This window comes from Chaetura pelagica, unplaced genomic scaffold (genome assembly GCF_000747805.2).
Source record: "Chaetura pelagica isolate M959 unplaced genomic scaffold, ChaPel_1.0 scaffold356, whole genome shotgun sequence".
Classification (NCBI taxonomy): domain Eukaryota; kingdom Metazoa; phylum Chordata; class Aves; order Apodiformes; family Apodidae; genus Chaetura; species Chaetura pelagica.
The window spans coordinates 8,091,621-8,118,613 of NW_009953964.1; the positions used below are offsets into that span (position 1 = coordinate 8,091,621).

The 26,993-nt window shown below is 41.9% G+C and overlaps 1 protein-coding gene across 1 annotated transcript; it reads right to left on the reverse strand.

The window, feature by feature from the left end:
• Positions 1 to 782: 782 nt before the first annotated feature.
• Positions 783 to 26,363, reverse strand: ITK (IL2-inducible T-cell kinase). Its single transcript, XM_010002003.1, has 17 exons — positions 26,193 to 26,363; positions 16,776 to 16,880; positions 13,872 to 13,953; positions 12,477 to 12,605; positions 11,800 to 11,840; positions 10,883 to 11,034; positions 10,355 to 10,420; positions 10,112 to 10,166; positions 8,278 to 8,357; positions 7,522 to 7,658; positions 6,685 to 6,759; positions 5,813 to 5,984; positions 5,174 to 5,390; positions 4,381 to 4,445; positions 4,173 to 4,291; positions 1,395 to 1,552; positions 783 to 854 (listed from the first exon to the last, which is right to left on the reverse strand). The coding sequence occupies exons 1-17, from the start codon at positions 26,361 to 26,363 to the stop codon at positions 783 to 785; spliced, it is 1,896 nt and encodes a 631-aa protein (XP_010000305.1).
• Positions 26,364 to 26,993: the final 630 nt, after the last annotated feature.

Sequence of the window (26,993 nt, forward strand, 5' to 3'; positions counted from 1 at the left end):
AATACAAACTTTCAGATTTTACTTCTCCCCTCTAAAAACTGTCTCCACTTGCATCAGCACGTCTCATTTTCCTGCTCACTACACAATGCAATTCATGAAAATTTAAGAACTTCTCAACACGTTGCTTTTTCTCTTCCTTCCCTACAAACTCACATGCAGACACCTGGTCAGTTTATCAACTACCAGAGTCCTTTTCCTGGTATGCCAAAGTTTCAGAGAAAATCATGTAAAGGGAGAGCAAACCCACCTTGAAATATCACAATCAAAACCACAGCCACTAAATCCAGCCTGTTTGACTGTGTCCCAGGCTTATTCCTGTTCAGAACTTTCAGGTCCAGCCCACTCTGAATTAGAGAGCCATGGAAATGTCTAAACGTTCCTCTTCAGTCAAAGACAGGTTTGGGTTTTTATTTTCCCCAGGGAAGGCCTTGATTTGGGAATTCACAGAACTGGAATAACAATTTTATACTCTTTGTCTTGAGGCATTATCTTCAGGATAAAAACACTTGCTGGATTGTTCAGGACTGTGCTCAGTAGCTGGTTCTGCTTGTGAGCTGCAAACCTCATTCTTGGCCAAACCAAAGTCTGTGTCTGTCTAAGCTTTGGAAGACCTGGGGATACCTTGTCTGTCTGGTAGTACCAGCCTCTGCCCTCTCTTTGTCTCCAGGCACATGGCAAGTGTCTATAGTGAGAGGATTCCTGTTAATGCTTTGTGTGGGGAAAATCCAGCCATCATCTGCCCTCTCAGGACTCTTAGCTTCACTTAACAGCCGGTGCTATGATTACAGATCAAGCTCAGAGATTTCACTCAGCTGATAGAGCAGAAGAGAAAAGGACGGCCGGTCATCTTTCCTCTGAGCAGGGGAGAGAAGAGAAAGGGAGAAAATTAATGTCAGCTTGAATGGCAAGGCTAGGAAGGAAAACCTTGTGAAGAAACTGAGTATTAACAAAAATACAATCTATTGTTGCAAAGAAAATGGCAACAGAAGAATGAGCTTCCTTCTGTGCCATGTTTCTTTGTACTAGCAGTGAATTTTGCCTAGTGGGCACTAAGTACCTTGTAATGGGTTGGCTCTCATTTTTATCATCACTATTAAAAGTCAGCCCCACAGATCCACAGCTTTCCTAGCAAGCAAACTATTGAATTAACTTGAGTTAGATGCAGTACATAGACTTCTCACTGAACTCAACACACTGCAGAAACAGCAGCTTAAATAAAAGGCAAAGAGCCTAGAGTTTGCTTGCTGGTGCAGGTGAAAGCTACAGAGGGCTTCACCTCCAGGATTTTATCTTGGGTCAGCAGGTGAAGTGTATACCTCTCTCCTCCTCCTTAAAAGCCAAGGGAAGAGAGCTCTTCTCTTTGGAAACTAGGGCTCTCCAATTATGGTACTCACCATCCTCCAGCAGTGGCTCATGACCTCATAAATTGCCTTGGAGGCCAACTTGGGTTTGTAAAGCCGAAATCCTGCATTGATTTCTTCCACCACTTCTGCATTGGTACGATTCTCATAGGGGATTTTACCTTCACTGAAGACCTCCCACATCAGCACTCCTAGAGCAAACAGATGAGAAAAATCACAAAGAAGTAAATAAAACCCTCAGCAGGCCCGTGGGCACCTTCCACCTGCTCTTCTTTGCAGCTTAGCATTGATGTCTGTTACTTGGTAAAGCATTTTCACTTGGATTCTCAACACACATCTGAAAACTCAGGCCCTAACACAGCTGTACAGTTTGAGGATGCCAGTTAGGATCTCTGCTGGCCACTGAACTGTGTGGAAGTACCAGTTTGGTCACTGCAAATTTGACTTCTCTGCATTCTACTTCATGATAGTCCAGCATGACAGAGCTGTCTTTCCCCATGAGTCAAAGTGTGTGTTACATGTCAGAAAGCAGAACAGTGTCACCTGTCTTCTCCCAAACTGTGAAGGAGAGGGAATGTTTGTGCCTGTAGCCCATTCAGATGTGTCATCTGGGAAAGAGAACCAGCTTTTTATTACAAATTCAGTTAAACTATTTTTACTTCCAGTTAATCATGCACAAGTGTCATGTCACTGTTCCTGCCTGCAGTGTGTCCTGCACCAGAATCTGCTTGTATTTTGGCAAGACACGGGAGCAAGAAAGCTCCATTCCTGTTAGTCAGCTTAGCCTCAGTACTGGGAATTCCTTGTCTGCAAAATGTCCCAGTTGGTGTGATGCACTGGGATGAATTAACATGCAATGAATTTCAAAGGACTGCAGCACAATTTTCTTCTTTTCCCAAAGAGTAAAATGTTTTCCTATGAATACTATTCAAGCACTATAGAAACTTGTGCTTCTGTAGTGTGGTGGGAGAGAAACAGGCAAAGACAAAAAGACTGTTGAATATGTTGTGATTGGTCACCAGATCAGAGAGGCTCTGCAAACAGAGTGAATACAAGGCATCTGTGTTATGATTAGGTTTAATTTCTTTGGTCGCCTGATCTGACTGACTTGGTAAACTGTGTTCATTATAAAAGGGAGCCAGAGGGATAGGTACACTGATCTGAAATAAAGTTGTGTAGGTTCACAGTCAACTTTGCTAAATAATGTCTGCTTTCCAGCTTTGAATTCTTCAAATAGGAAGATGCATAGAGATTGCAGCTCCCACCAATGATATTGACCCTACTGCAAAGTAAACAAAAGCAGTTGTACTTTTTTGTACAGATTCTGGAGCTGGGAATTTCCCACTCCCATTTTTTTCTCCTAGGCACAGCAGGATTTCAGGCCTTGGCAGAAGAGATGAATGGGCTGCAGAGTAGTGGAGCATAAAGCTTCTCACAGTCATGAGGCCATGACATGACAGAGGAATCCTCTTATGCAAACCCCACTGGATGGGGAGATAACAGGTCTGACAGATGTACAACACTGCTGTCTGCACATTACACAAAGGACTGACCAATGCAAACAAAGCTCACTGGTATTTCATTCAGCCCTGAAACTGGAGTGAGCCAACTTCACCAGGCTTGGCTTGACTGTAAATCAAACTGAACACCCTTTTTGGAACATCTGGCTCTCAGTTTACAGGCCAGTTTCTGATTTGTGAAGCAGAAGAAGATTCTTACCAAAGTAGCATCTCTCCCCATGTCACTGCCACGTTGCTACGAGTTGTCGGATAGCTTTGCTGGCAAATGTCCCTTGGTAGTGTGTGGTGAGTGCTGACAGCTTCCTCCACATGCCAGGGGACACAGAAAGAGGAATGGTGCTCTCTGAAGCATCTCTGGGTTGGGTTTGCAAAGGCAGTTACATGGGTCTGAGCACCCAGTGCGCACTATGCTGCTCATAACCCGCCCCAGGAACGCAAAACTTCCACTTCCAGAGAAGAAGACAGTTCAGGGAGAGGGAAGCACAGAATTCACAAGTGCAGACAAGCAAAGGTTATAATCCTGCATTATTTACTGCTAGGCCCGGAGCTGAGAGGCACCCCATTGACTGGGTGCTGTGCACAGCACACTGCGCCGATTCATTCTGCAGTGCCACGATTTGCATGTTAGCTGGAGGTGGGCCAGACACATCAGTGTGCCAGATCAACTGGGGACAGCCTTTGTTATCTTCAGTGCCAATGACTTTGGGGGAAAAAAATATACAACTGTTTTCTTATCTATGAGAGTCCAGAAGGGAGACCAAAGAACAGACCCAAATCATGAAACAATGCACTGGGAAGCAGGAAATGAAGTGAGAAAATGTGAGCAGTGAAATATTTTCCTATTGGAATAAAGCAAATGGAGTCAGCAGAGCAACCTTGGAAAGAAAAGGTCTGAGTGAAGCATCAATGCCCATGACTGACATGCAGAGACATGGAATGCCTGAATGTCTTCCCTTTCCTTACATAATCTCCTCAGTGACTCTCCAACATTTTCTTGGACACTCCTGCTATACCAGCATGAGATAGAATCCACTACTTGGCATTATGTAGCATTGCACAGGAATAATAAATTAAATGGGCCGTATGTGCAGTGTTCCAAAATATCTAGGTAGCTTAGTGTTCTTTCCTTTCCTTCACTTAAAGGATTTAGGCTTGCTTTTCTAAGCCATCATTCAGGCAGAACACATATGATGTTGTGTCTAGGAGAGTTTACTTGAAGTCTGACCCCCTAGATTTTCTGAGCTGGCATTTGTTGAATTTTTTTTTTCCCATTCTAACACAAGATTCTTACCAAATGACCAAACGTCAGATTTGGTGCTATAGTTGCTGTAGGAGAAAACCTCTGGAGCAGACCACTTGACTGGAAACTTGGTACCCGTGGAGCTGGTGTACTGATCATCAAGGACAATCCTGGAAAGGGAAAAGAAGGGAATGTGCTGAGTAACCTCCCCACCCCGTGGCAGCCCCAGAGGGACCACGCGCAGCTGTAGCGGCTTTACCTCGACATCCCGAAGTCGGACACTTTGACCACATGGGATTCCCCCACCAGGCAGTTCCTAGCAGCCTGCAAGAAAAGAAGGTGCAAAAGCAGAAGGTCAGAGCTGAAAGACCATCACAGCCCCTTAGTTCCTTTTATCCCAGCGGAGCAGATAGTGCTGAAAAAAAAGGAGAATCAAAGTGACAAAGAGGGCAAATATTTGATATTCTGGTGCTTTCTGGGTACTTTACAGCCAGCTTGTTGCTTTTGCTGAGAAAGCTGCTCAACCACCAGTTGGACTTGCAGGCCCTTGATGCCCAGATAGGGCAGAGAAAGACCCTAAAATAGCCACAGCTACCCGGAGTCCTTGATCCTCTAACAAAAACAGCAGCAGTGACTGAAACAGCTGGATTGAACATCACATATTTAAAAGTACTTTATCAGCAATGCATGTTTATGCATGTGTTAAAAACAGAGCTTTTTGGCATCTTCACTAATCTTAGACATGAAGAGTGGCCAGTCCCTGGGAACTGTGGGAGGTGGGGCTCTTGGTGAACGAGAAACAATCCTCATGTCCTTGTTTCTTCTCTCTCAAGCACAATTAAGGGAAATAGATTAATCAGCACTCCAAGGGGTGTTTTGCTTTGTGGTTTTCTTCCATAAAGAATTGATGCTGCTTCTGAAATAAGGGACAATACTGGATCCCCTGTCAACAGATAGGCAGGAGGAGCATGAAAGCTGAAATTAAGGAAAGGAGAAAGCACAGGGAAAAGCCCAGCTGGAGCAGAGAAAAAGTCTATGTGGGCCCAACATACCAGATCTCTGTGGATGACAGAGTTTTGTTCCAGATAAGCCATTCCTTCACACACATCTTGGCACATCCCCAGCAGGGTTTCCTTGGTAAAACTGCCCCGCTGGCTCCTGAGGTAGTCGGACAAGCAGCCATTCTCCATGAACTCAAACACCAGGCAGATGGGAGCATTCTCAAAGCACACACCATAAAGCTGGACTAGTTTGGGGTGAGACAGCTTCCTGTGGGATGGGGAGGGAAGGTGGAAAAGTCTTAACATCAAGTGGCACTAAGTATCATCCCATTTTAATTGTCATGGTCAGCAGATGAATTTTATGCATGGAAAATCATCCAATCAAGCAAAAATAAAATCCATTTCCACCTATTTTGAAGGGAGGAAATGCAAAAATCACAAAGTCACTAAACAGAACAGCAGAGATGGAGAAAACCATTTTGAAAATTGATAAACTTAGAAGCACAGTAATTCACCTACACTTTGAATTGCCTTCCTTTGTAACCACCTGTTTCTCTCTGTACTATTTAGATACATAGTAGGTAATCCAAGATTAAATTCCCCATTCCTATTCTTGAACATTTTCACAAAACTTTGGTTCAGTCTTATAAATCCTACAGGGCTGACTGTCTTGGTTAATCTACTACTTACATCAAGACTTTAGCTTCCTCAACAAAATCTTCTTCAGACATTGCTCCTTCACGAATGGTCTTTATGGCTACTTTTGTCTTGTTCAGCAAGTAGCCAAGGTAGACAACCCCAAACTGACCACTGCCAACCTCCTGTACACGGGTGAGCTCAGAGGGGTTAATGACCAATTTTCCTGTTGATTGTAAGGGAGATGGAGTAAGGATCTAGCAGTAGAATGTCAAACAAAAAGCTTTTGTGAGTTAAACATTGAGATGGGACTCCAAGCGAGACTTTCTGGCTCTCCCTCAAATTGTCTGTCTGACCTTTGGTAGTTCATCTGACTAGTCCATGCTGCAGGTCATGTTGAAGAGTAGGAACAACAACATCCTCTTTCTTTCCCCATTTGTCTTGTCTATCCAGTTCTTCAGGGAGGATTGTTTCTAACATGCATATGTGCGCTACCGAGCACAACATGGTTTTGAATTTCTTTGATGTCTCCAAGAGTTACAATAAAGATGACACCAGAAAATTCTGTAGACAACAATGTGCAAATGGTGGTATCTTTGAGAAGGGAGTCAGCTTTCATCAGGTTATGGTATGCTCCTACTCCCATCACCTTTGTTCAGCATTCATCTCAGTATTTAATATTGACTTCATTGAGACCGTGGGGTTCTCATCACCTCCCTCAAAGCACTACATGATCATTTCATTCAGTTATCAATGGTAGTGACAAACATGATCACCTAGTGAATACTGCAGTGTAAAGATCTGAAGAAAACTCTTTATTGTGGCCGTAGTGACATGAATATTCATCAGTGTCTACGGGGATGTTCAGGATCACCCAGCTAACCAGCAAGGAGTGTGATTCCTATAGAGACTTGATAGAACCATACCATAGCTCAGCCCAGCAGTGATTGGGGCCTTTTTTCTCCAAGAAGAGACTGCATATCGCAAACGGGTGACAAGACCTGAATAACAGAGGAAAATATGGGTTCCAGTTATTGTCATAGTCATGGGAAGTGAGGTTGTCACTACCCCAGAAGGCAGTCTGGATACTGGAAGCAGATTATTGTACTGAGTTCTCAGCTCCACTTGAGGGCAGCTGAATGTCTATTTAGACCGTGATTTCCTGCCTGCGAGAAGGAAGCCAGTTCTGAGTAGTTTCAGCTTATTTCCCATTTACACTCTGTCAGCAAATGTGAGCTGTGAGCTATTAAGTCTGATGAAATTCCAAAATATACCTTTTATTTGTAGGGTATTTTTGAAGCCCAGGGTTTCCCTTGGTACTCCTGGACTATAGCGATGGGAGGTTTTGGTGACTCCCATGTTTAGCTATGGTCCCTTTCCAAGTCCTTAACTTTGTGTCAAATCAAGGCCCAGGGATATATCTCCTCCTGGGCAAGAAGGCCCTGTGGTGTAACTCAAACAGGTAGCTTGATCTGGCAATAGTGACATAACCCTATGGGCTCCCAAGAATGAAAGGGCTCTCTGTAGTATGTCATTATGACATCTGTATTGGTCACCGTCAGCCTTAGAAGGACAACCAGAATGAAGATGTAATGCTGGGGCTGGCCTGAGATGGTAATTTTCCAGGATAAGTGGAAGAGAAGGTGATACCATTCAAAGTTTCATTGTAAGGACAGGGGGCTTGAGAATCTTCCCTTGTTCAAAACAGTCACCTGGCTGCATGGTAGACCAGCAGTTACACGTCAGCATCAGCCTTCACTCACCTCCTGCATTGTGCTGGTGGTAGTTGATGAGCTCAGGGATGCTGTCAAACACATGCTTTTCTGCCAAGTAATATCGCTTGGGAAAGTCTGTTGTCTCATTGATGTGATAATGCTTTATCACAGGATTGTTATCAGTGCTGAAAAAGAGGAGGTTTTCTTTGAGGAAAGCTAAGGTTTAGCAAAAAGACAGGAATCTGGGATATAAGTGGAAGAGAAGAAAGCAAGCAAAGGGGAGAACCTTCCTTACACAGAATGAATGGGAGAGGAGCGAGGACTGAGCTGCAATTGCTATGAAAGCTCTGTACTTGTATGTTCCCCTCTCACTCATAGATGGTCTCATCTCTAGAAAGGCTGAGGTTTCCTGATAAGAGAAGGTTGAGTACTAAGTTTCTCCGCTTCTTCTGTGTGAAAAAAAAATATTTCTGCCCCATCATAGAAACCCTTTCACTAGTCTTGTGTTACCCACCTCTGATGAGTCCAGCACATAGTCCATGTTGATCCTACCAACACTTCAGCTGAGGGAACAAGGGACTATTTATAGGCATATATTTAGATGCAGGGAGGAGTGGAGCCTTTAATAGATTTTGCTAATGGCAGCTCAGTCTTCTGCCTTTTTTGGAAATGTTTTCCTCTCTATCATTTTCGTGAGCCTTCTGCTCTCTCTTTATAATGCCAAAACAGCTACAGAGATTACACTCTCCTAGAAGCCATTTCATTGATGTAATTGATGTGCAAAGCTGCTGAGCTCAGCTGTACCTTAATGCTTTGGTGAAAACAGAGACTGTGTACATGCCAGGCTGCCTTGAATCCCTCACCATGAAGGCACCTTCCCTACCCTGAAACAGAAGCAAAGGAGAGAAAGCTGGTTAGAGACACAATGGAAAAAAACCCAGCAGGCTGAAGGCAAAGCTCTGCTCATGTCAGCCCTGGCTGCTGCTCAGTCACGAGGATGTGCTAAACATGTAGAAAAAAAAAGAGCCATCAGCCAACTGGTAGAGCTTGGTCTGTTCCATGCACAGCTCTGATGGCTGGCCAGGGCCTGCAGGTACACTCAGCTGTTCTCTCTTGGTTCCTATGTATTTTTATCTCAATTTCCTGAGGAAATGAAACTTACGCACTCGCTTGTGGGTGTGGGTACACAAACGTGTGCCTCTCTGTCCCTCCAAGCCTCTCCTCTAGAAATTTTGAACCCATTGATTGCTTTCAACCCTATCTGACTGAGTACTGGTCCTGCCCTTTCACAGGTACCCCAGTCATCCAATATCTAAGCATAAACATGTAGGAAAGTGGGCTTCCTCCTCTCTGGCACTCAAAGAAAAATTTTCATATCTAATTTTTCACTAATTGTTTTCTATTCATCTGAGTGCTAAAATGTATCATGTGCCATGATTCTGCAAGGCCAAGCACTAATGGATCAGATGGCAGAGGAGAAGATTCAACATTACAGTTTTGATTTAATGTGCTGACCTATATATTGATAATAAACCCCACATTTTTCTTCTGTTTGCAGACAAACATGCTTTTCATCAGGCATCCCAAGTGTCTGATTTTTGGCTCCCTCTTTTGCTTTACATGGTAGATTTCCCCATTTTGTATGTTCTCTGTCCACCCACCGCACTTGGTGCAAACCTAATCCACCACATGCACCCTGCCTTGGCCTCCTTCCTACCTGCCCAGAGAACTGATTCAGCTGTAGGTGAACACAGGGGCCAAGCTGGCCACATTTTTTTGGGTGGAGCTGTGGGGGCTGCAAGGTTTTGAACCAGAAGGCTCAGCAACCACACAGAGGGTAGTTGTCATAGAAAAGTTTTCCTGGTAGGACCAAAAAGGAAAATAAAGATCACTAAACCATGCATGGGCACATCTCATAGGGTTTATAGGAACTAAAAGTTTTAAAGTCACACAGAATTGCTTTTATTTTCATAAAATACTGTAATTCCAAGAAACAACTCTTTATTCACATTTCCTGCTAGAGCTACGTGAATTAAAGAGCTGATTTAAAAACTAAGGTTGTGTTTTTATGGAAAATTTGAACAAGAAGTTTACTGTCTTTATTTTCACTGCAGTCTTAACTGGAAAACTCTGGCTCAACTGAAAAATGAAAGATGTGCTCACATTCACACACACACAAACTAAAAAAACCCAACACTTCAAGCCCATACTTTTGGCTTTCACCCAAAATATTTCAGCATGAGATTGGTCAGATTTCCAGAGAACTACTGGCATCCACAGGTCTCCTGCAGAGACAGAGAAGATGAGCTAAAAATCACAGTTTTCAGCTGACCCAGTGTACTGAACCTGAGTTTTCCATCAGCCCCAGTTCTTGGATGTGTTTGACCAAAGAAGGATGGCACAGCTCTCTGCCCATGCTCAGCTGCTGTAGAAGTGAGGGGGTTGCTAGTGGTCCTTTATCTCACATCACACAAGAGATGATAAGATGATAAGAGCAGCCAAGGACAGCAACATAGCAGGAACCTGGGCTTCAGCTCTCTCTTACAGAATGGAACCCTTGCAGGCTTCTCCTGGTTTGTCCTTATAATTATAATTAATCATTATTGCCCATCCCACCCTACACAAGACACTGGTTTACCTCATCCTTGAGGAGTGCTTCTGCTTTGCTTCTGCTGATGTTCTTATTGTACCACCTGAAAACATCAAAACAATCGGAATCAGCGTTTCTAGGCTGTTACATTTTCTGCTGAAAAGCCTCTGAATCCCGTGTCCCCAGCACTAGTGACAACACAGTGTGTGGGGAGGGACATCGGAGGCTTGCAGCACCTCTAACAAATCCAGGGCACTTAGAGGCACAAGAGAAAACACAGGCACAACTTACTCATAGATCTGCAGGTTCTCGGGTGCTTTTTCCACCAGGTAGCTACTTGGCACGTAGCCTTCGTGCCTGTTAAAATGTGACAGAGCGTGAGTGTGCTGGACAGGCAGGATTTCCTCTGCATCTGTGGGAGTCAGCCCTGAAAGATCTGCTTGCTCTTTACAGGATAGAAATCCTGCTTGCTATGTACCTAGTAGGGTTACTGGGAAAAGGAAGCAACTGATTGCACCTCAAAACTTGGAGAGTTGCACAGTTTTCATTATTTTCCTCCTATGTGTTTGACAGCAAATAACAGCCTGAGCTAAGGACTGTTATTTTTTAAAATTAACTTTTGGATCCTTTTTCTTCAGCTGCCTGGATACAAACAACATCAAAGGGAAGAAAGTTACTGTAAATAACCTCCCATCACTCCTTTCCCATAGATCAGAACACACTTCACAAAAGTTATACTGGAGGCCAGCATATATGTTAATAGAAGAACAAAGTGGACTTAGAAAAGATTTGTAAATTGTCTGTTGAAAAAAGACTCACCCATTCTTGTCTTGAATCAGCCACCAATGTTCCTCAGAGCTGTCAATCACATAATATTCCTCATTATACTTTAACGTCAGCTCCTGTGGATTCTGGGCTTCATAGTCATATATGGCTATAACTAAGGCTTCCTTTGGGTCTAGCAACAATTTCTGCACAAATTAGGAAGAAGACTCATTATATTCATAAAAAACAATGGCATGCTCTCTATAATATTTCCCCAGCAGTACTGGTGTCTTCTGGGTTCAAAAGCCACAAGCCTAGGAAAGCAACCCTGGGCATCTAGTGGGGGATGCTCACAAGATGAGGATTTTTAGCACTTTCAAACAATGAATTTAATATAAAATTTAAATTGCACAGAAGAGAGTTACCTGCTCCTTAGGGAAGGATTACTTCTGTGTCATCTATTCTTCACAGATGTTTCCTAAATTCCTTTTAAAGCTCCCAGTGACAAAATCTCCATGGCCTCCCTACAGGGACTGTCCCAATGTTCTGCTGCCCTCCAGCAAGACACTCAGCCCTAACAACCACCCTGCTTCTCTCTTCTTATTAAATAAACTAATGACATTTTGTCCCACCTACAAGTGAGTTGGGAAAATCACTTCTCTGTTCGTCCTTACAGCAGCTTTTCTCATATCCCTCCTACTTCCCCAGTTTCCCTTTCTATACATTGAAAAAAAATACAGTTGAAGCTTCATTCATGATTGGGAAGATATTTGTGAAACCAAGCAAACTGAACCTAACTCTAGTGGGATACTGCTGATTTATAGCTAATGAAAAAATACTAAAAAGGTAAAAGAAAAGACACGGGACATTCTAGGTCACTGCAGTGTGATGAACCTTCATGAAGTTATATTCATCACTGCTAGTTAAAGACAGGACACTAAATAAAGCTGAGCTTGCCTCACTGCACTCACCCAGTTATCCTCAGGAGTGGGAGGAAGAGGCTTCTTTGAGGCTGAAAGGAAATCAAGAAAGCTAATTTGAAGTAGAACTGGACAAAACCAGGGGAGAAACCATCAAGGTAATGAATTAATAAACATGATATAAACCAGTGAACAGCAAAACTTGGTCTTTTAGAGTAAGACTTGCCAACAGCCTGCCCTAAACAGTGTCTGTTGGCCACACAGCATGGGCTTGAGACTGGTGTGCAAATACTCGTGGAATTGTGCAGATATAAGGTAAAAATGTCTTGGGTGAGGAATGATTGAATATGCTTTTTAGGAGACAAAGTAAAGATTACAGTAGACCTTTGAAACCACAGAGGAAATACAGTTAGGATGGAAGAGAACACACAGGGTTGAATGCATCTAACTCATGAAAGCTGTGATTATGGCTTACTGACTGACCACAGCTGATCAAGCTCTCCATCTCACTCCAAAGACAGCACCAAGCAATACACAAAGGAAATTGTTAATTCAAAATAAAGAATGCCATATACAGTAACAGACAAGCCAGAATAAGGAATATCCCAAGAAACCAGTAGCATGTCTCTTGATAGAAATGTAACATGGTATTCATGACAGATTTGATCCTTTACTTTTGCTAGGAATAAATATTTTCAAGGTCAGGATGGTCTTAACAAATCCCATACCAGTTTTGGTGGGATCATACTCCACACAGCCAGCTGCCATCTTCTCTGTCTGAGCACAGCATCTCCACTTGCCATCTATCCAAAAATCGGGGTGGCACTTTGAAGTCAGACTGTTGTTGTTCATGGTTTCTGGAAAATGTTAGGGGAAGAAAAAGGAGGGGGGAAATAATTTTATTTGCATTCACATCAGCTCTGAAAGACATCTACAACTGAGTGGAAATAATCTGCACTACAAAGAAGCTTCTTATTCTTGTCAAACTAAGATTTGGTGGATATTATCAGCCTCCTCTGTTAATGTTTTCCTTTCTCCTGGAGTGAATGGCTAGAAGAAAGTTTTCATAAGAGAAAGAAAGCCTGGCAGACCATCTAGATGATTCCTATGGAAGCCTACAGCTCTAGAGTATGCATGTATGTAAGATATGGACACTTGCTGCCTTGGCTGTTCAGAAGGAGCTGTACAAGCTGCATTCATCAGCACTGAACATTTTTTGCACATGTAAATACCAGTCTTGAATGTCTGCATGAGTGATTAAAGGTCACTTTTTGAAGCTCAGGCTCTCTATCTCTAATACTAATTTTACTAAAAAGAACAAAACATCTCTGCTAGCCTGTTTCAAGTGACTATTCAAATTGTCCAAGTGAGGGGACAGTCTCAAAATGTTGAACCAGAAGAGGTGATAAAACAGAAACTTGGAGCAGGTGCACTCCAGAAGGAAAGTAACTGGTTGCAAGAGTAAGTGCATGAACTTGGTAATATCTCCATCAGGCACAATGTTTTCAGAGTGAACAAAACAGCAGCCTGTGTCATACAGCAGGGAAATGCTATGATGGAGACCTAGTGCAATGTTCATGTAACTAAGTAACACCTTCTTATGTCAAGTATTTTGCTTGGTTCCTGCCTGAAGTGGTTAGTTATTGTGCCTGCACTTCAGAATCCTTGCAGCAAACCACAGCACAATTCAGGAGGTGAACAGGAAATGAAAGCTACCCACAAAAATGTTTCTTAATAATCATGATTCTCTTAGAAGGTTGTCATCTAAGCAAAACATCTATTAATAAGAGCTGAAAATTAATATGTAAAAAATATACTAGCTGTATAAAAATCTTTACCTCTTCCTGAGTAAGAAACCACAAATTACTTATAAACATATAAACAGTTTATCCTAGAAAGAGGCAAATAAAGCATTCTATGTCCAGATTTTCTACTGCTGCTGAAAACAGACCCACCAAATTTATAAGCAATTTAACTTTATAACTTCATTCCCCATTACCAGTTTGCATGCTTTGATATAAAACATCAATTCCTCTTGCATATTTTATCTGTGTTATAGGTTGTGAGCAAGCTGTCTGGGATGAGGAACTTCAACAATCAGGTGGGCACAGGGGTTTTATTACCTTCCTTCAGTGTAAAGACCCATTTCTGCCGGCTCTCACGGTTGGGTGCAAACACATAGAGTATGTAGTTGTCATGGATGATCTGGAGAGGGGAGTAAAGAAGGCAGCCAACCATTAGAGACAATCCCAAATATGCTGGGCATGAAGGAATCACTGAAGGAACAGAAAGCAGCCCCCATACCAACAAATTACACACAAAATTATGATGTGGAGAAGCAGAGTAACAGGACCTGTTCAGAAGCATCACTTAACCTTGTTGACTTTTGATTATTTTAAATGGAGTAGAAGCCCTGATCAAGAGAGAATTGTGGACAAGCAATGTTTTAGATTGATGTTATGCTGTTAAGCAATGCCCATGAAATCAGTGGAGACACAGCAATTTCAATCTACAGAGGACTCAGCTTGTTACTCACTGACTGCAGTTTATGCCTCTAAAACATCTCTGGGGAAATGGCATCTGTTTCTTGGCAGTTTCTTGTGAGATACCTTTATTTAAGATCTAAGAGTCAAATTTAGCTTTTCTTGTGCCAGTATAAATCTCAAACAACTCCCTGGAGATTTTTTGGACTACTATTATTCTTCAAAGTTTTTAATAGTGTTCACTGGGATTTTAAATGGGAAAGAAGCTGGAGCAGATGAACAACGAGTAATCAAGATGCTGTTTTCATCAACTTGGCCTTAATGACTAACAAACAAAGGAAGAAAAACACAGAACATTTGTGAAGTTTCAGATCAGGGAGTAAAATCATCACAAGAACAGAAATGACTCAGATACTAAATGGGATGACTGCATTTGGGCCTAAAACTTGATGTAACACATAATCTATATTTATCTTCCAGTATTTATTTCAACAATTTAATTCCATATAGGACCTGGTCACTTTGATGCACAGATGCTTTGAACAACTTGGACCACTGTCTTTAGGAAGAGGTTTCTATAGGAGAGCAGCTGTTTTTTCAAGTTCCTCCAGAGGTGTAGATGAGGCAGTGTTGATTGTTGTTTAAGGAACAGGAAACATTTGCTATCTCTTGGCCTGAAGCCCTTGCAGGCACACACAAAGAGCTGTGTGACTCAGTTGCTTTGCATGCTATGGAGAGATAAATTATAACCTCTTGCAAAAAATATAAATAGAGGAGGATTCACTCCCACTCATTTAAAGCCACTCCTGTTGATATTATTGTTATGTCTGCATAGTGTTTTGACAATCTAAGGCAGATTTTGAGATATGCAATAAGCAGATCTCCAAAAGTCGTAGCCATGAGCATGTACAACTGCCCAAAAACATTCATTTCATGCCTCTCTGCAAGGGGCTTACTTGCTAGATGAGCTATGCAAAACCAAAAAGCCACTTATGATTCCACAGAACATTTACAGCTGGGTGCAGCTGACTGCAGTGGAGCACTGTCCATGATTACTTCTCCACTGTTATCATCCCACCAGTACTGGCCACTACCTTTATTTTCCTGTTTTTACAAGCATTGGATATATGGAGGTACAGATTTGAAAATTCAGACAGAAAATAAACAGATCTGAGCATTTGTTCCTTCTCTAGTCCATGTCCACTCAAGCTGGGGTTCTCCATCCAGCTTTCCCCCAGCCAGGCAGCTCCTACCATCCCCAGTTAAGAGCTTTCCTGTTGGATGCTCATCAAGAGTTGTTCGTAGGGTACAACAGCATCTTCTGCTGCCCCTAAATGCCCATAAACAAGGCCATAACACTCAGATCATCTGGTTTCTTGAGTGCTCATTATACACCAACAGTTTGTAATATTCCAGGATAATTTTTATTATCCTGACTGGGGACCACCCCAAGCTTCAAGGAGGGTTTCCTGACCCAACCTCGTTTGGGGAATTATTTCCTCTCCCTTCTCATATCTCTGCAAGGTGGTGTTTCCCAGGGCTCAGAGTACAGCATGGTGGAGATGCACTTTTACTGTTCAAGTGAAGATTTAGAGAGAACTCTACAAGCTACTTCATGATTTGCAAGAATTATAGTACCAAGGCAAGCCTCCAGATTGATGCTGGCTTTGAGATAACAGGAATAGGAAAAAAATAGTAATCTTGCCTTATTTTTGTCTTTTTTCTTTTTAAAATGTTACTTGTATTTTTAAACATTCGTTATGTACAGGGGTCACAATCATTAGTTTCTATCTGCAAATTTGAGTCCAAATAATTCACTCTTTTAAAGCCACCATGACTAGAGATGACTCTGTATTCCCTGAAATCCATACAACATAAGTATTAAGAAACATAGTATCACCAACATGACACAATTCTGATAAGTGGCAGCACAGGGAATAAGATAATAAACTGGGAATTTGTGTTGCAATAGCTCAGCAAATATGCTGTAGCATTTATGTTTACATGGTGGTGTAAATGTATTAATAATTAACACTAGACAACGTGTTTCTCATCCTACAGCTGGCACTGTCTGCCTCTTGGTCCTTAAGCCATCTCATCACTAAAAGCTCTCTCTGTTCTTGTCTGGCAAAGTCTCCCTAAATCATCACATTCACCAGTTTCTGAGGCAAAGGCCACTGAATGGGTTTAGTTTCAGCACCACACACGTAAAATGGTCAAACCTCTGGGTGGATTCCCTGTGTGAAAGATGTGATCTCTGAACAGGAGTTAGTGGGATAGCTGAATATTGGGTTAAACATCAGAAAGGATCAAAAGATCTAATGATCCTTTCCAATTTAAAACCAACGACTGTAAGAGTTTATGGTTCTTGTAGTAACACTTGGTCTCTGATTTCCCAGTTCACTTCAAACCTCAATCTGCTTTTTCCTCCTTTGATGTTATTCACCCTGTTGGGTTCAATAATTGACTGCACTGTGAGGGAGAATTTTATTGAATACAAAATAAAGTGATACCTCTATCAGTATGGTCAATGGACAGACTCACCTGGAAAGGATATTTATACTGGCAGGGAATCATGATGTCACTTTTCACAATTTCCACACATCTAATCCTGGAAAGTTCCACAGAACCCTTCAAAGTTCTTTTTTTCTAAAAGACAGAGAAAAGCAATTGTTAAATGCTAATGAGTGTGGAGTAAGTGAATAATTAGACAAGACTGTCATGTCCATAGGAGATTTAATTTTAATGGAGCGGAAGAAAATTAACTGATTATGTAAGACATTTAAAAGTATAAAGAATCATTCTTATATATGGCACCTCCATATGGATTGCACATACACACATATATAAGCACATACATCTGTTTCAACACAGCATGTGGATTCTTAGGGAACCTTTGAAAAATTTTGATTGAAATTCAGGTTTTAATTTTTCTTCCAACAAAACAAAATGCCTTTTTAACCAGAAAGAACTATTTCCCTGAAATGTTCCGTTTGGACAGAGAGGAAAATTATTACAGTGTGGTCTCACATTGCTTTTAATGGACTTTGCTGGAGCATTTGGGTTTTGTATTTTTATTTGCTCTAGTTCAATGAGCAACTCAGGATTTACTGCCAGCACCATCTCCTGTAGCTCCATCTGACTGTAGCTCCACGGGGTGGTGGAGTGGGATTGTTTTATAACAAGAAACCCAAGTCCACAAAGCACCCCTAAATGTAAATACCAATTACTCATCAAGAGTATTGCCAAGCTGTAGAAGGTTTTACTGCACCCCATTTTCCCCATCTGTTTTCTTTTACTGTTGTCTGTTCAATTCTTTCTTCCAGACTTGGCTTCCTCTCTCCTCCACAATCTCCTCTATCATTTGTTCTGCCCCTGGGACTTGCACCCCTTCCATGAGATACAAAGCCATTTATTTCCTACACAAACCTTCAATTTTACTAGCATTGAACCCTCCTTCATCTTATTCCTTTGAAGTCCAAGGGCTTAAACCACATATATTCCTCCTCTGAGGCTTTAGGAAGCAATGCCGTGCCAGTCATACTCTCTGCTCTTTCACTGCAGGCTGGTTTTTGTTGATACCTTTCTGGGCTCAGCCTTCTCAAGGAGCTTTGTGCAATCATCCTGCAGCTCTCATCATCTACGGTGCTTCTTTTAATCACAAAATTTCTTCAAGGGAAGCTCCTCATAATCTCACGTTGCAGTGCAAAAAAGTCAGGGTGCACCTCACAGCCACTGCATTGCCCAGCAGATCCTCAGCAGATGGGACTTTGCTGATAGAAAGCAATTACTGTCCTGGAGCAGCACAAACAACTGGAATTACCACTCACAAACCAGGCATTACGCAGAAAGTGGGCTGCAAGCTAAACATATCCCTGCTTTTGTGATGCTTGACTGCACTTTAATCCAACAAAACTAACTGGGCCATTTCAAAGGGAGCAGAGAGGAAAAGCCTCTTAAAAAATCTCTAGAAAACCTCAGAGACTTGTTCCTACAAGGGCAAGACAAAACATGCTGACAGATCTCCATTTGTTGTTTTCTATCTGCCTGGAGTATAATTAAGTAGATGTTTTAGCTGGTTGGTCAGGGAAAACATCAGTGGTCTTACTGTGTAATGTGTGTGGAAAGATAACCAAGGCTCTCCTCAGGAGGAGAAGCACAGTGTGTTGCAGATCAGTCCGTCCTGCTTTATTTCTTTTGGTCAGTTACTTGCAATAAGGCAATGCTGGGAAGGAGAGCTAACAGCTCTGAACAAAGCCAGGTACTTCACAGGTTCAACACATAATGGTCTTCATCCCTGGTATTTCATCTCCTCTTGCCACACAGCTCCAGCAGCTCTTTCACTGGTTAGTCTTTTAGTTTGTGTCTACTGCATAAATTAGATGACCACAGTGGTCCCTATTTGCCTTAGATACCAGGACAATTGACTGTGGTACAATTGACATGGCCCTGCCCTGCAGCACAAGAAGGCATCTCACCATGCTTGCTTGGGGAATGAGCCACTTGGCAATTATCACATGCTAAGAATATATAACCACCACCACTTCTACCACCCATGCCACAGCAGCTTGATCACACAACCAAAGCATCACTTGTCATCAGGTCAGGGGCTGGGGCAGGGAAGGAGGGGGGTGTGGAGCCCGTGGCTGGAGGTTCAGCAAGCCATCAGCCATGGTTGCATATGACACAGGAGTGCCAGCTCTGCACCCTCCAGCTTCACAAATGTGTAAGATCTTGTCAGATATGGGGCTGTGCAATCTGAGGAACTTGCTGCTTTCTGGCTGGTACTTTGCTGGTGCTATTTGTGATGCCCGTTCATCAAACGCGCTGCACCAAGCATTTAGGGTGAAGGTCCCTTGGAGGATGCTTAAAGGCTTTACTGAACCACACTGTATTTACCAAAAGGTCCTGGCAAAAAAATGTAGCCACCAGTGCTGGAAGCAGAGGAGGTCAAATGTTAGGAAAATGTGAGGCAAGGGTGGGCAAAGCCTTATGTCAAGGAGCACGGGAGGAGGGAGCAGGCAGCATTTTCAGGCCATGTGCCATGTTTCATGAAGGCAACTGGGTTCAAAATTTGTGTACGAACTTGTATCCTGTTTCCTTTGTGCTGGTGAGGGGAAAACCAAGCAATTAAGATTCATGCTGCCCTCAACTCCTCTGAAGCAGTCACTGCCAAGGGCTCCCCATGCTGCCGCTGGGCTTTCCCTGCCCCACATCACTGGATGTTCATGTTCACCTTTCTATCTCCCTGAACTTCATCCCTATCCTGCCCTGTCCCTTCCTTTGCAAGGCTGGCTGCTCCTCCCAGCCCAGCCAGGCACCTCACAGCAGAAAGGATTGTGGTCCCCTCTGTAGCCCCACTGTGTCCCCCCTTCCTCCCACCTTGAGGTCTGTTGATAAGCCCATGTTTGCTCCCCAGTTGCAGATGGGCCTTTTCTCTCAGCAGGAGGGTAGGGCAAAGCTGATTTGTAGTTGCAGTGGAGCATGGTAGGAAATTCCAGTCCTCCATAAGCTCAACCACATTTCCGTCGACAAAAGCATTTAATGACCTTCTCTACAGTCAGGTTTTGCTTTTATTTAAAGAATTTGAGCCAAACCTAATCCTTGTTTTCACTTATTGTCTTGACTAAAAGGAACCATTCTTAATTGGTGATTATGTAGATGAGGGGTCTTTGCCTTGGCTCTTGGACCCACAGGACCTACTTGTCCTGTGTCACCTGCTCCCTGTCCTTGTGCTCTGGCAGTGCTCACTATGCAGCAGAAGCTGATTTGGGGGTTTTTTGGTCTCTGGACTTGAGGTGGTGAAACCAAAACAAACCAATGCTATACACAGTCCCTCAGGAACAGGCAGAAGAAAAAAAAAAAAGAAGAAAAAAGTCAAAATCTTCAACTTCTGCACAGCACTAGAATAAAGTGTATGTGAGTGTGAAGGGAGGCTTGTGTGCACACTGAAGTATTTTTAGAGTGGCAACGAGAGGCTGCTATTCTGGTGAGAACAGTGCCTTCAACATTTACTGCAGGTACTGGCCTTCAGAGGACTAACATATCTCTGCACACATGTGCAGTGGATGCTCTAGGCCCCCATCCACAGCTCTTAGTAGTGACTTGATAACTACACACTTTGAGGACAAATTAGCAGTAACAGTAATACAACTTGACCACATAATATTACTTCACCTGTAGCTTAATGCTGCTGGATTCTAAACTGTGGTATAACACCTGTCATGAACTTGTATCATTAGCTGTGCCTGTGGGACTCAACTGCTTTTAAGAACAGAAACACCTATTGAGACACAGGCAGCAACAAGATGGAAAAACAAACAAACACAGAAATCCTTTCCACTGATTTGATTAGAGCTGAAAGTGAACAGAAGTAAAAACAGAGATGGCTCTTGTGTTCCCAGTGCCCACAGCTGTGGCTGAATACCCCACAGGGGTGGATGTCTTAATTAACACAGTGACAATTTTATGAGGTTGCTATTAAGAGCACAGTAACTGATTTCATATATCCCCCCAGCTATGAAGAGCAGAGGGACACAGTCACAGCTGGGAAGTGGCACAGGCTGCTTCTGGCTCAGCATACGATCTCGGGTAGCACCTGAAAGCAGTGAGCTCAGGCTGACAAAATGGGAAAAACCCCAACAAATCCCGCCAAAAAAAATCCCTGTTATCAGAAGATTTCAGGCTGATTTCAAAATGACTGAAAAAAAAATTAAAGTGGAAGGGTCTGTCTCATACAACTGTCTCTGAGCTTAAAAATGCAAAGTAAGATCTAAGCTTGTATGGTCAGATCCTTCACGATATTCCCTATCAGCTTCCAGGAAAACATTTGAGGCTATTTTTGTAATTTTACTCTGACTGGCAGGTACTGACCACTCCTGGAGAGAAGTCACTTAGCTTATGGACCTCTGGTGTGATCTGAGATCACACTTTAATATTCTCATGACTTTAAATCAAGCTCTAGGAATAAAGCAAGAACATACAACCATTACTGGATACTGGATTACTTTCTTCAAAACTGTAATCTTGACTCTAGCAAAGACTGGGAGGAGTGGATTGCAGTGAATGAAGGGCTGAGTGAAAGGCAAGAAGCTAAATTAAATTGACTAAATGACATCACTTTTTCATTTAAAAAGTATAAGCTTCAAGGACAAAACAAAATTGGTCAGAAAGGGTTAAAGAGCACAAGCAACAGGCAGGCAGCTCCTCTCAGTTCCAATGTTGATTGCAATGTGAAGCAAAGGCAGGCTCTGGAAGCAAAAATGGCCCCAGTAGAAAAGTCCAGTAAAAAGTAACTACTAGTGAAAAGTAACTACTAGAAAATTTCATATTTAATATAGTATGTTCATCTTAGGAGGAATTCCTCCCTTCTTAAAGATATAAAAGAAAAAAGGGGTTGAAGATTTTGCTGCATCCTTAATGTTCTCTGACACAAGGAAGATTTCAGCTTTATAATTTAAAGAAAATGAAAGTATCTGACATTTGCTGAGAAGACATTGCTCATGAGTAATTTTTAAAAATCATTGAAAGAATAAAGAACAATAAATACCTAGACAGAGATGTAGTAGAAGTGGGTATGCATAGAAAATGCAAAAAAGAAAATTATTATAATAAAATTCTGGAAGAAAATAAATATTCCAGCAAAAAGGAGCTATTTTTGTATACTGAACAATACCACACATTTGAAGAATTAGAAAGACTGTAGACACCAAACAGAGAACAACCCACATTTTGCTTAAAGCAATCTTATCTAGACAACATCACCACCCTTAATCATGCCCCAGAAGTCGTGAACAAGAACTGCAATAGATGGGAACTTTGTAAATATCTAGAAAAACCTTTCATTAGATGCAGCAGAATGGGTTACCCAAAGGCATGAAATCTCTGTCCTTGGCTTTCAAGGAGCAGCCTGTCAACACCACAGGCAGCTTGTTCTAGTGCTGGTGCTAGTCCTGCTCCGAGTGTTGATCTAATGCTTGCCCCGTGCTCAGTGAGACTAACTGAAGGTAAGAAGTGCCTTTCAGCCAGTATTGCCACTATTCCGTGATTTCACAGTAGAAATGAGGCTCATTGTGGCAAACAATATGACCTTAATCTTCCATCAACTCCAATAATAGAATTTGGATTGTTGAAAAATCTTTTTTAAGTTTACGGAGGTTAAAGGATTCGTTTAACGTTAGGCACAGGTTTGTACCTTGTCTCCATCTTCTTTAAGATGTATTGATTTTATTACATAAAATATATTGAAACAGGTGTGATGTAGACAGATGCCAAGCCTGACTTCTTTGTGGTTGATAGGTTTATTATTAATAAATTGGATGAAGATATGCATCAAAAGACAGATGGTATTGCAAATTCTGGCAAGCAAATAAAACTTGTTAATAAATACATGACAAGTTATGAAGAATGATGTATCTACTCAGATACAGAAGGTAGTTATTAAAACCTTAATTAAATTCACTTTAGCTGAGGATTATAGCTTCATGAATGTTAAGGTATTCAGAAGCCATGAGAAATGTTATGAATAGTCACTTTAGTTAACAGGAACACCAAAATGGAGATCTTCAGAAAAAAAAGTCAGTCTGTTTACATTAGAGTGTTGGGGGAAAAAACAAGTCTTTCCAGGGCAGGATGGACAAATCAGATTCTGTGTAGAATAATCAAGGTAAAGTGGCCTGCTGGACTGAGGAACAAAATGCTGCTTTTGTTAGCAGGTAGCTGGACTGTTGTGATTAACCCAATGTGTAGATAATGAAGCAGAAGCAGCTGAAGCACATTTAGGATGCTGATAAAAGGTTTTTCATCCAAGTTTATTCCTTTGTTCTCCTGGAACAAGAGACTGAAACCTAATTTCAAGACACACTAGAGTGCCATCTTTATATCTGAGTATCAAAGATCTGAATGAAAGAGCCCCAGGACATGGCTGACTCTTGCTATGTGACCTCTTGAGCATCTGACCAGTCTAGGAAGAATACTACTATGTAAATGAGAAGGGAACTTGGTCCTTTTCTTCATGTGCCTTTCATTGCTGTCTTTAAAAACTGGGCTAGTAAAAGCACATGAGTGAATGAAGATACAAAATGAATACGCCTGAACTTTCTAGGTGTTAGGTTAAAGTTTTTCAGCCTTGAAATACTTCTCAGAATGCTTCTGTAGGGCAAGATGCCTATTTTTGAAGAGGAAAAACTGTGGCATGGGGACATGTAGTGCTCTTCTGTAGTTGATACAGGCAGACCCAAGCACTCTCAGCAGGTCTGAGCCATACCAAGCTGAGGAGCTCTGATGCAGAGATCATGCACTGGTAATGGTACCACACTAAGGTGGGATCTAGAAGACAGTGGCCTATTCACTAGGTGCAGCATCGGACTCAGACATCTGTGCCACTTTTAGACTTGAAATACAGGGAGACATGCTCATTTCTGGCTGTCTCCTTCTGAGTAGGAGTGTGACATGCTGAAGACTACAAGAACCTCTACTTAGTATCTGAAAAACTAAACTATCTCTCTTCACTCTCCTGTCTGCAAACCATGATCTACCAAAGACCATGAGCCTTTAGCAATTGGGATATTGTTAACTCACCAGTTCAAGTGCTTTTGTTAAATAAGGACATTTGAAACTCCCTCCTAGACTCCTCTCCAAAGGAATTCACTTGTTTGTTTCTTCTGGAGTCCTGTAAGTGTACTGGCACCCTAAGACTATCACATAGTGTCTTCCCTGTCAGTTATTCTGGTGAGGATCAAACTCTTTGAAATAAGTTAAAATGATTACTCCTCTTCGCTCATTTACTCATATGTACAGTGACTATTAAATCAGACCCTGGAAATTAAGATTTTTTTTGCCCGTGGAATTGATTTGCATGTTATAATAAAGGCACTTCTGATGTATTTTAGTAGAGATGGGGGCTGAATGCATTTGCCTGTTACCAGGGCTTTGCTTTGTGTTAAGACAGCCCTGCATTGTGCACTGTGTAATGAATTCCAGAAAACACAGCATCTTATTGTTGTCAGTTATTGGGGGCTCATTCTCCTAATGAGATATGTGAATATCTTTCATTAACATTAATGGTGACTGTGTCCCTGACCCCTGAGGAGAACAGTGCTCTCTGTCCAGCCATGGTGGTCATGATGAAAATGCTATTGCAGTCACTGCAAACATTTCTTTTTATGTTGTCAGTTGCCTGGACAGCTTTTAGTGTCCTTTACAGCATTATTCCTGTACCCCTTTGAGCTTTTACTTTGTTTGCTTTGGATTGCTACAATAAACATCTAAACATCTTTTCATACCCACAGCATCAAAATGCAGAGAAAGGGACTGGGTACTACATTGTGTTAAATACAGGCAAAGTCTGGCCTTAAGGTATAAGCATATGCTTTACTTAAAGCCACCTGACTGAAATCAGCGGGACTGCTCAAACTGTTAAGCAGTTTGTTAATTATTTTACCTGACTTTATGCACAGGCTGTTGTTACTGACAGACTAGGGACCAGAGAGTTGGACACTCTATAGTACTGAACTCTGGGTACAATAAGCCACTGGACACATTGGTCAGGGGTTCTTAAAGAAATAAAAAACTCCTGGAGCAAACCTCCATAGAGATTTCCCTGGAAAAATATATCATCTTAAAGCCAAGACAGTTGCTGGCCCCATCTGTAGGGTACAGTACTTGTCTCCAGGGTCACTCCCCATCACTGCTGGCAGTGAACAGCAATGTCCTTACCACTTTGCCCTAAACCTCCAGAGCAGGGTTTCCACATGCAAACTGCCTGCTGGCAATGGTGACAGCCTGTGCTAACCCCTGCCAGCCCCACAATCTTAAAATAATGGCATTTGAAATACAGTTTAGATAGCAGATGAAGAGAGTCCCAAACCAAATATAGACACAGTATGCAGCAATAAATATTATCCTATTTAGATATGGAAGTAAGAACAACATGGACTATAAAATAAAAAAACAAACAAACAGCACATTATGTTGAGTATATTTTAGAGAAATAACTTGCAAATAAAAATGACTGTTAACCCTTAAATCTGGTATCCAACTTCAACTTGGTTATGATAAAATACAAGGGCATGTCATACTTTGTTTTTGTTGTTGGGTTCAGTTTTAACTTAATTTTCTGCAGCTGAGCAAGATCAGAGGCAGCACTGTCCCCAGCTCTGTGCTGAGAGTAACAGTGCCTAAATATCATGAATTAACAGCACGTTCAGTGACTGTTGGAAAACAAGCAATATTATTTACAGATGTGATGAGGCTCAGCAAACATCCAGGTAGTAGAAGAAGGAAATAATTCTCACTTCACTAGAACACTTAGCACAATGGGGTGTGAAGATTGACTTCTAATTTTCTTCATGTTTAGCAAACCAGGGAAATGCAAATTTGAGGAAACAATGCCTAGTCTGAGCACGGATCTCATCATCACATCCCTTCTGAAGCTAACTTCACAGACCAGACGTGTTACACACAATGGCTAAATTTGTTTTAAAATGCAAGACTGGTCTCCTACCAGCCATCAGCCTGCTGCCCTGAAGGAAAGAATGAAAGAGTGAAGATCAGCGGATGACTTTTTTCACAGATGCAGTTAGGGCACACTTGTGAGCTCTGCAACGTGCCGCTCCCAGTCACCCTGTACTCATGAGAGCTGTCAGGCACAGGCTCATCCAGCTGTTACACATGGGCCATAACAGCCCATGCTGAACTCCTACAACAACACTAGATTCTTCCTATAAAATAGCAAGGTCATCTTATTCCTCCATGCACATCAAATGCCCACTGACCAAAAACTCTAAATGACCCATCTGGCCATTCCGCAATTTTCAGGGAATGGTGCTGTAGTAAGGACGAGAAATGTTAACAAAATTAAACAAAGATAATCCTTCCCTCCATAAGCATCCTTCCCTTCCTTCAGCAAATGTCATCCTTCCCTCCATTACTCTACTATGAGAGAGAAAATGGCTGACGTACCCCGTGGCGATGTTCATAGTAAGCCAGCTTGGATTTGGTTAAGACAAAGAAGCGCACTTTAAAGTTGGAGGGTGAAGTCCTCCTCTTCTGCTGAGATTTTTTGATCAGCAGTTCCTCCAGGAGCACACAGTTATTCATGGCTGAGTCAAAAATGGTCCTCTCCCAAGACATGGGTTCTTTGCCCTACGTGCTGAGTGCCCGTCCAAGAAAGAGACACAAGAAGGAAGACAGTTAATTAAAAAAAAAAAAAAAAAAAAGCAAAGAAAAAAGGTGTTCAAAAGGCAACGTAGGTGCTTTGAGCTCTATCTTCCCATCTACAGCAAAGCTTCCTTTCTGTCAAGCCATAACCACATCCTCTCTGAAGTCATAAAACGAACAGCACATGTTGAAATACACGCTAAGGTAAATGTTGTGGAAAAAATAACACATGAGGGACATTCAGTAGATGTGAGTCAATGATTAAGGATTAATTAAAAGGAGGTGTGGCATGATTAAGCATCTGTCTCTTACTCGCTCATTTAGTAAAACCAGTTAGAAATGCACACACTGAACATAGATGTATAGGATGTCTCTCCTGTCCTCTTGGAAGTCATGCATCCATATTTCTTTTTCAAGGGAATGGTGCCTTCCCATGTAGATACTGTGTGTCTCAGAGATTTCATACAACTTATATAAGGAAGTTTTCCATGTAACATGAAAGCTTCTACTATGTAAGCCAAGAAAAGGATATCCAGGATATAGGATATACTTGTATAAGGATTGATAAATATTTGTAGTCGTTAGATATTTAAGCTGAAAACA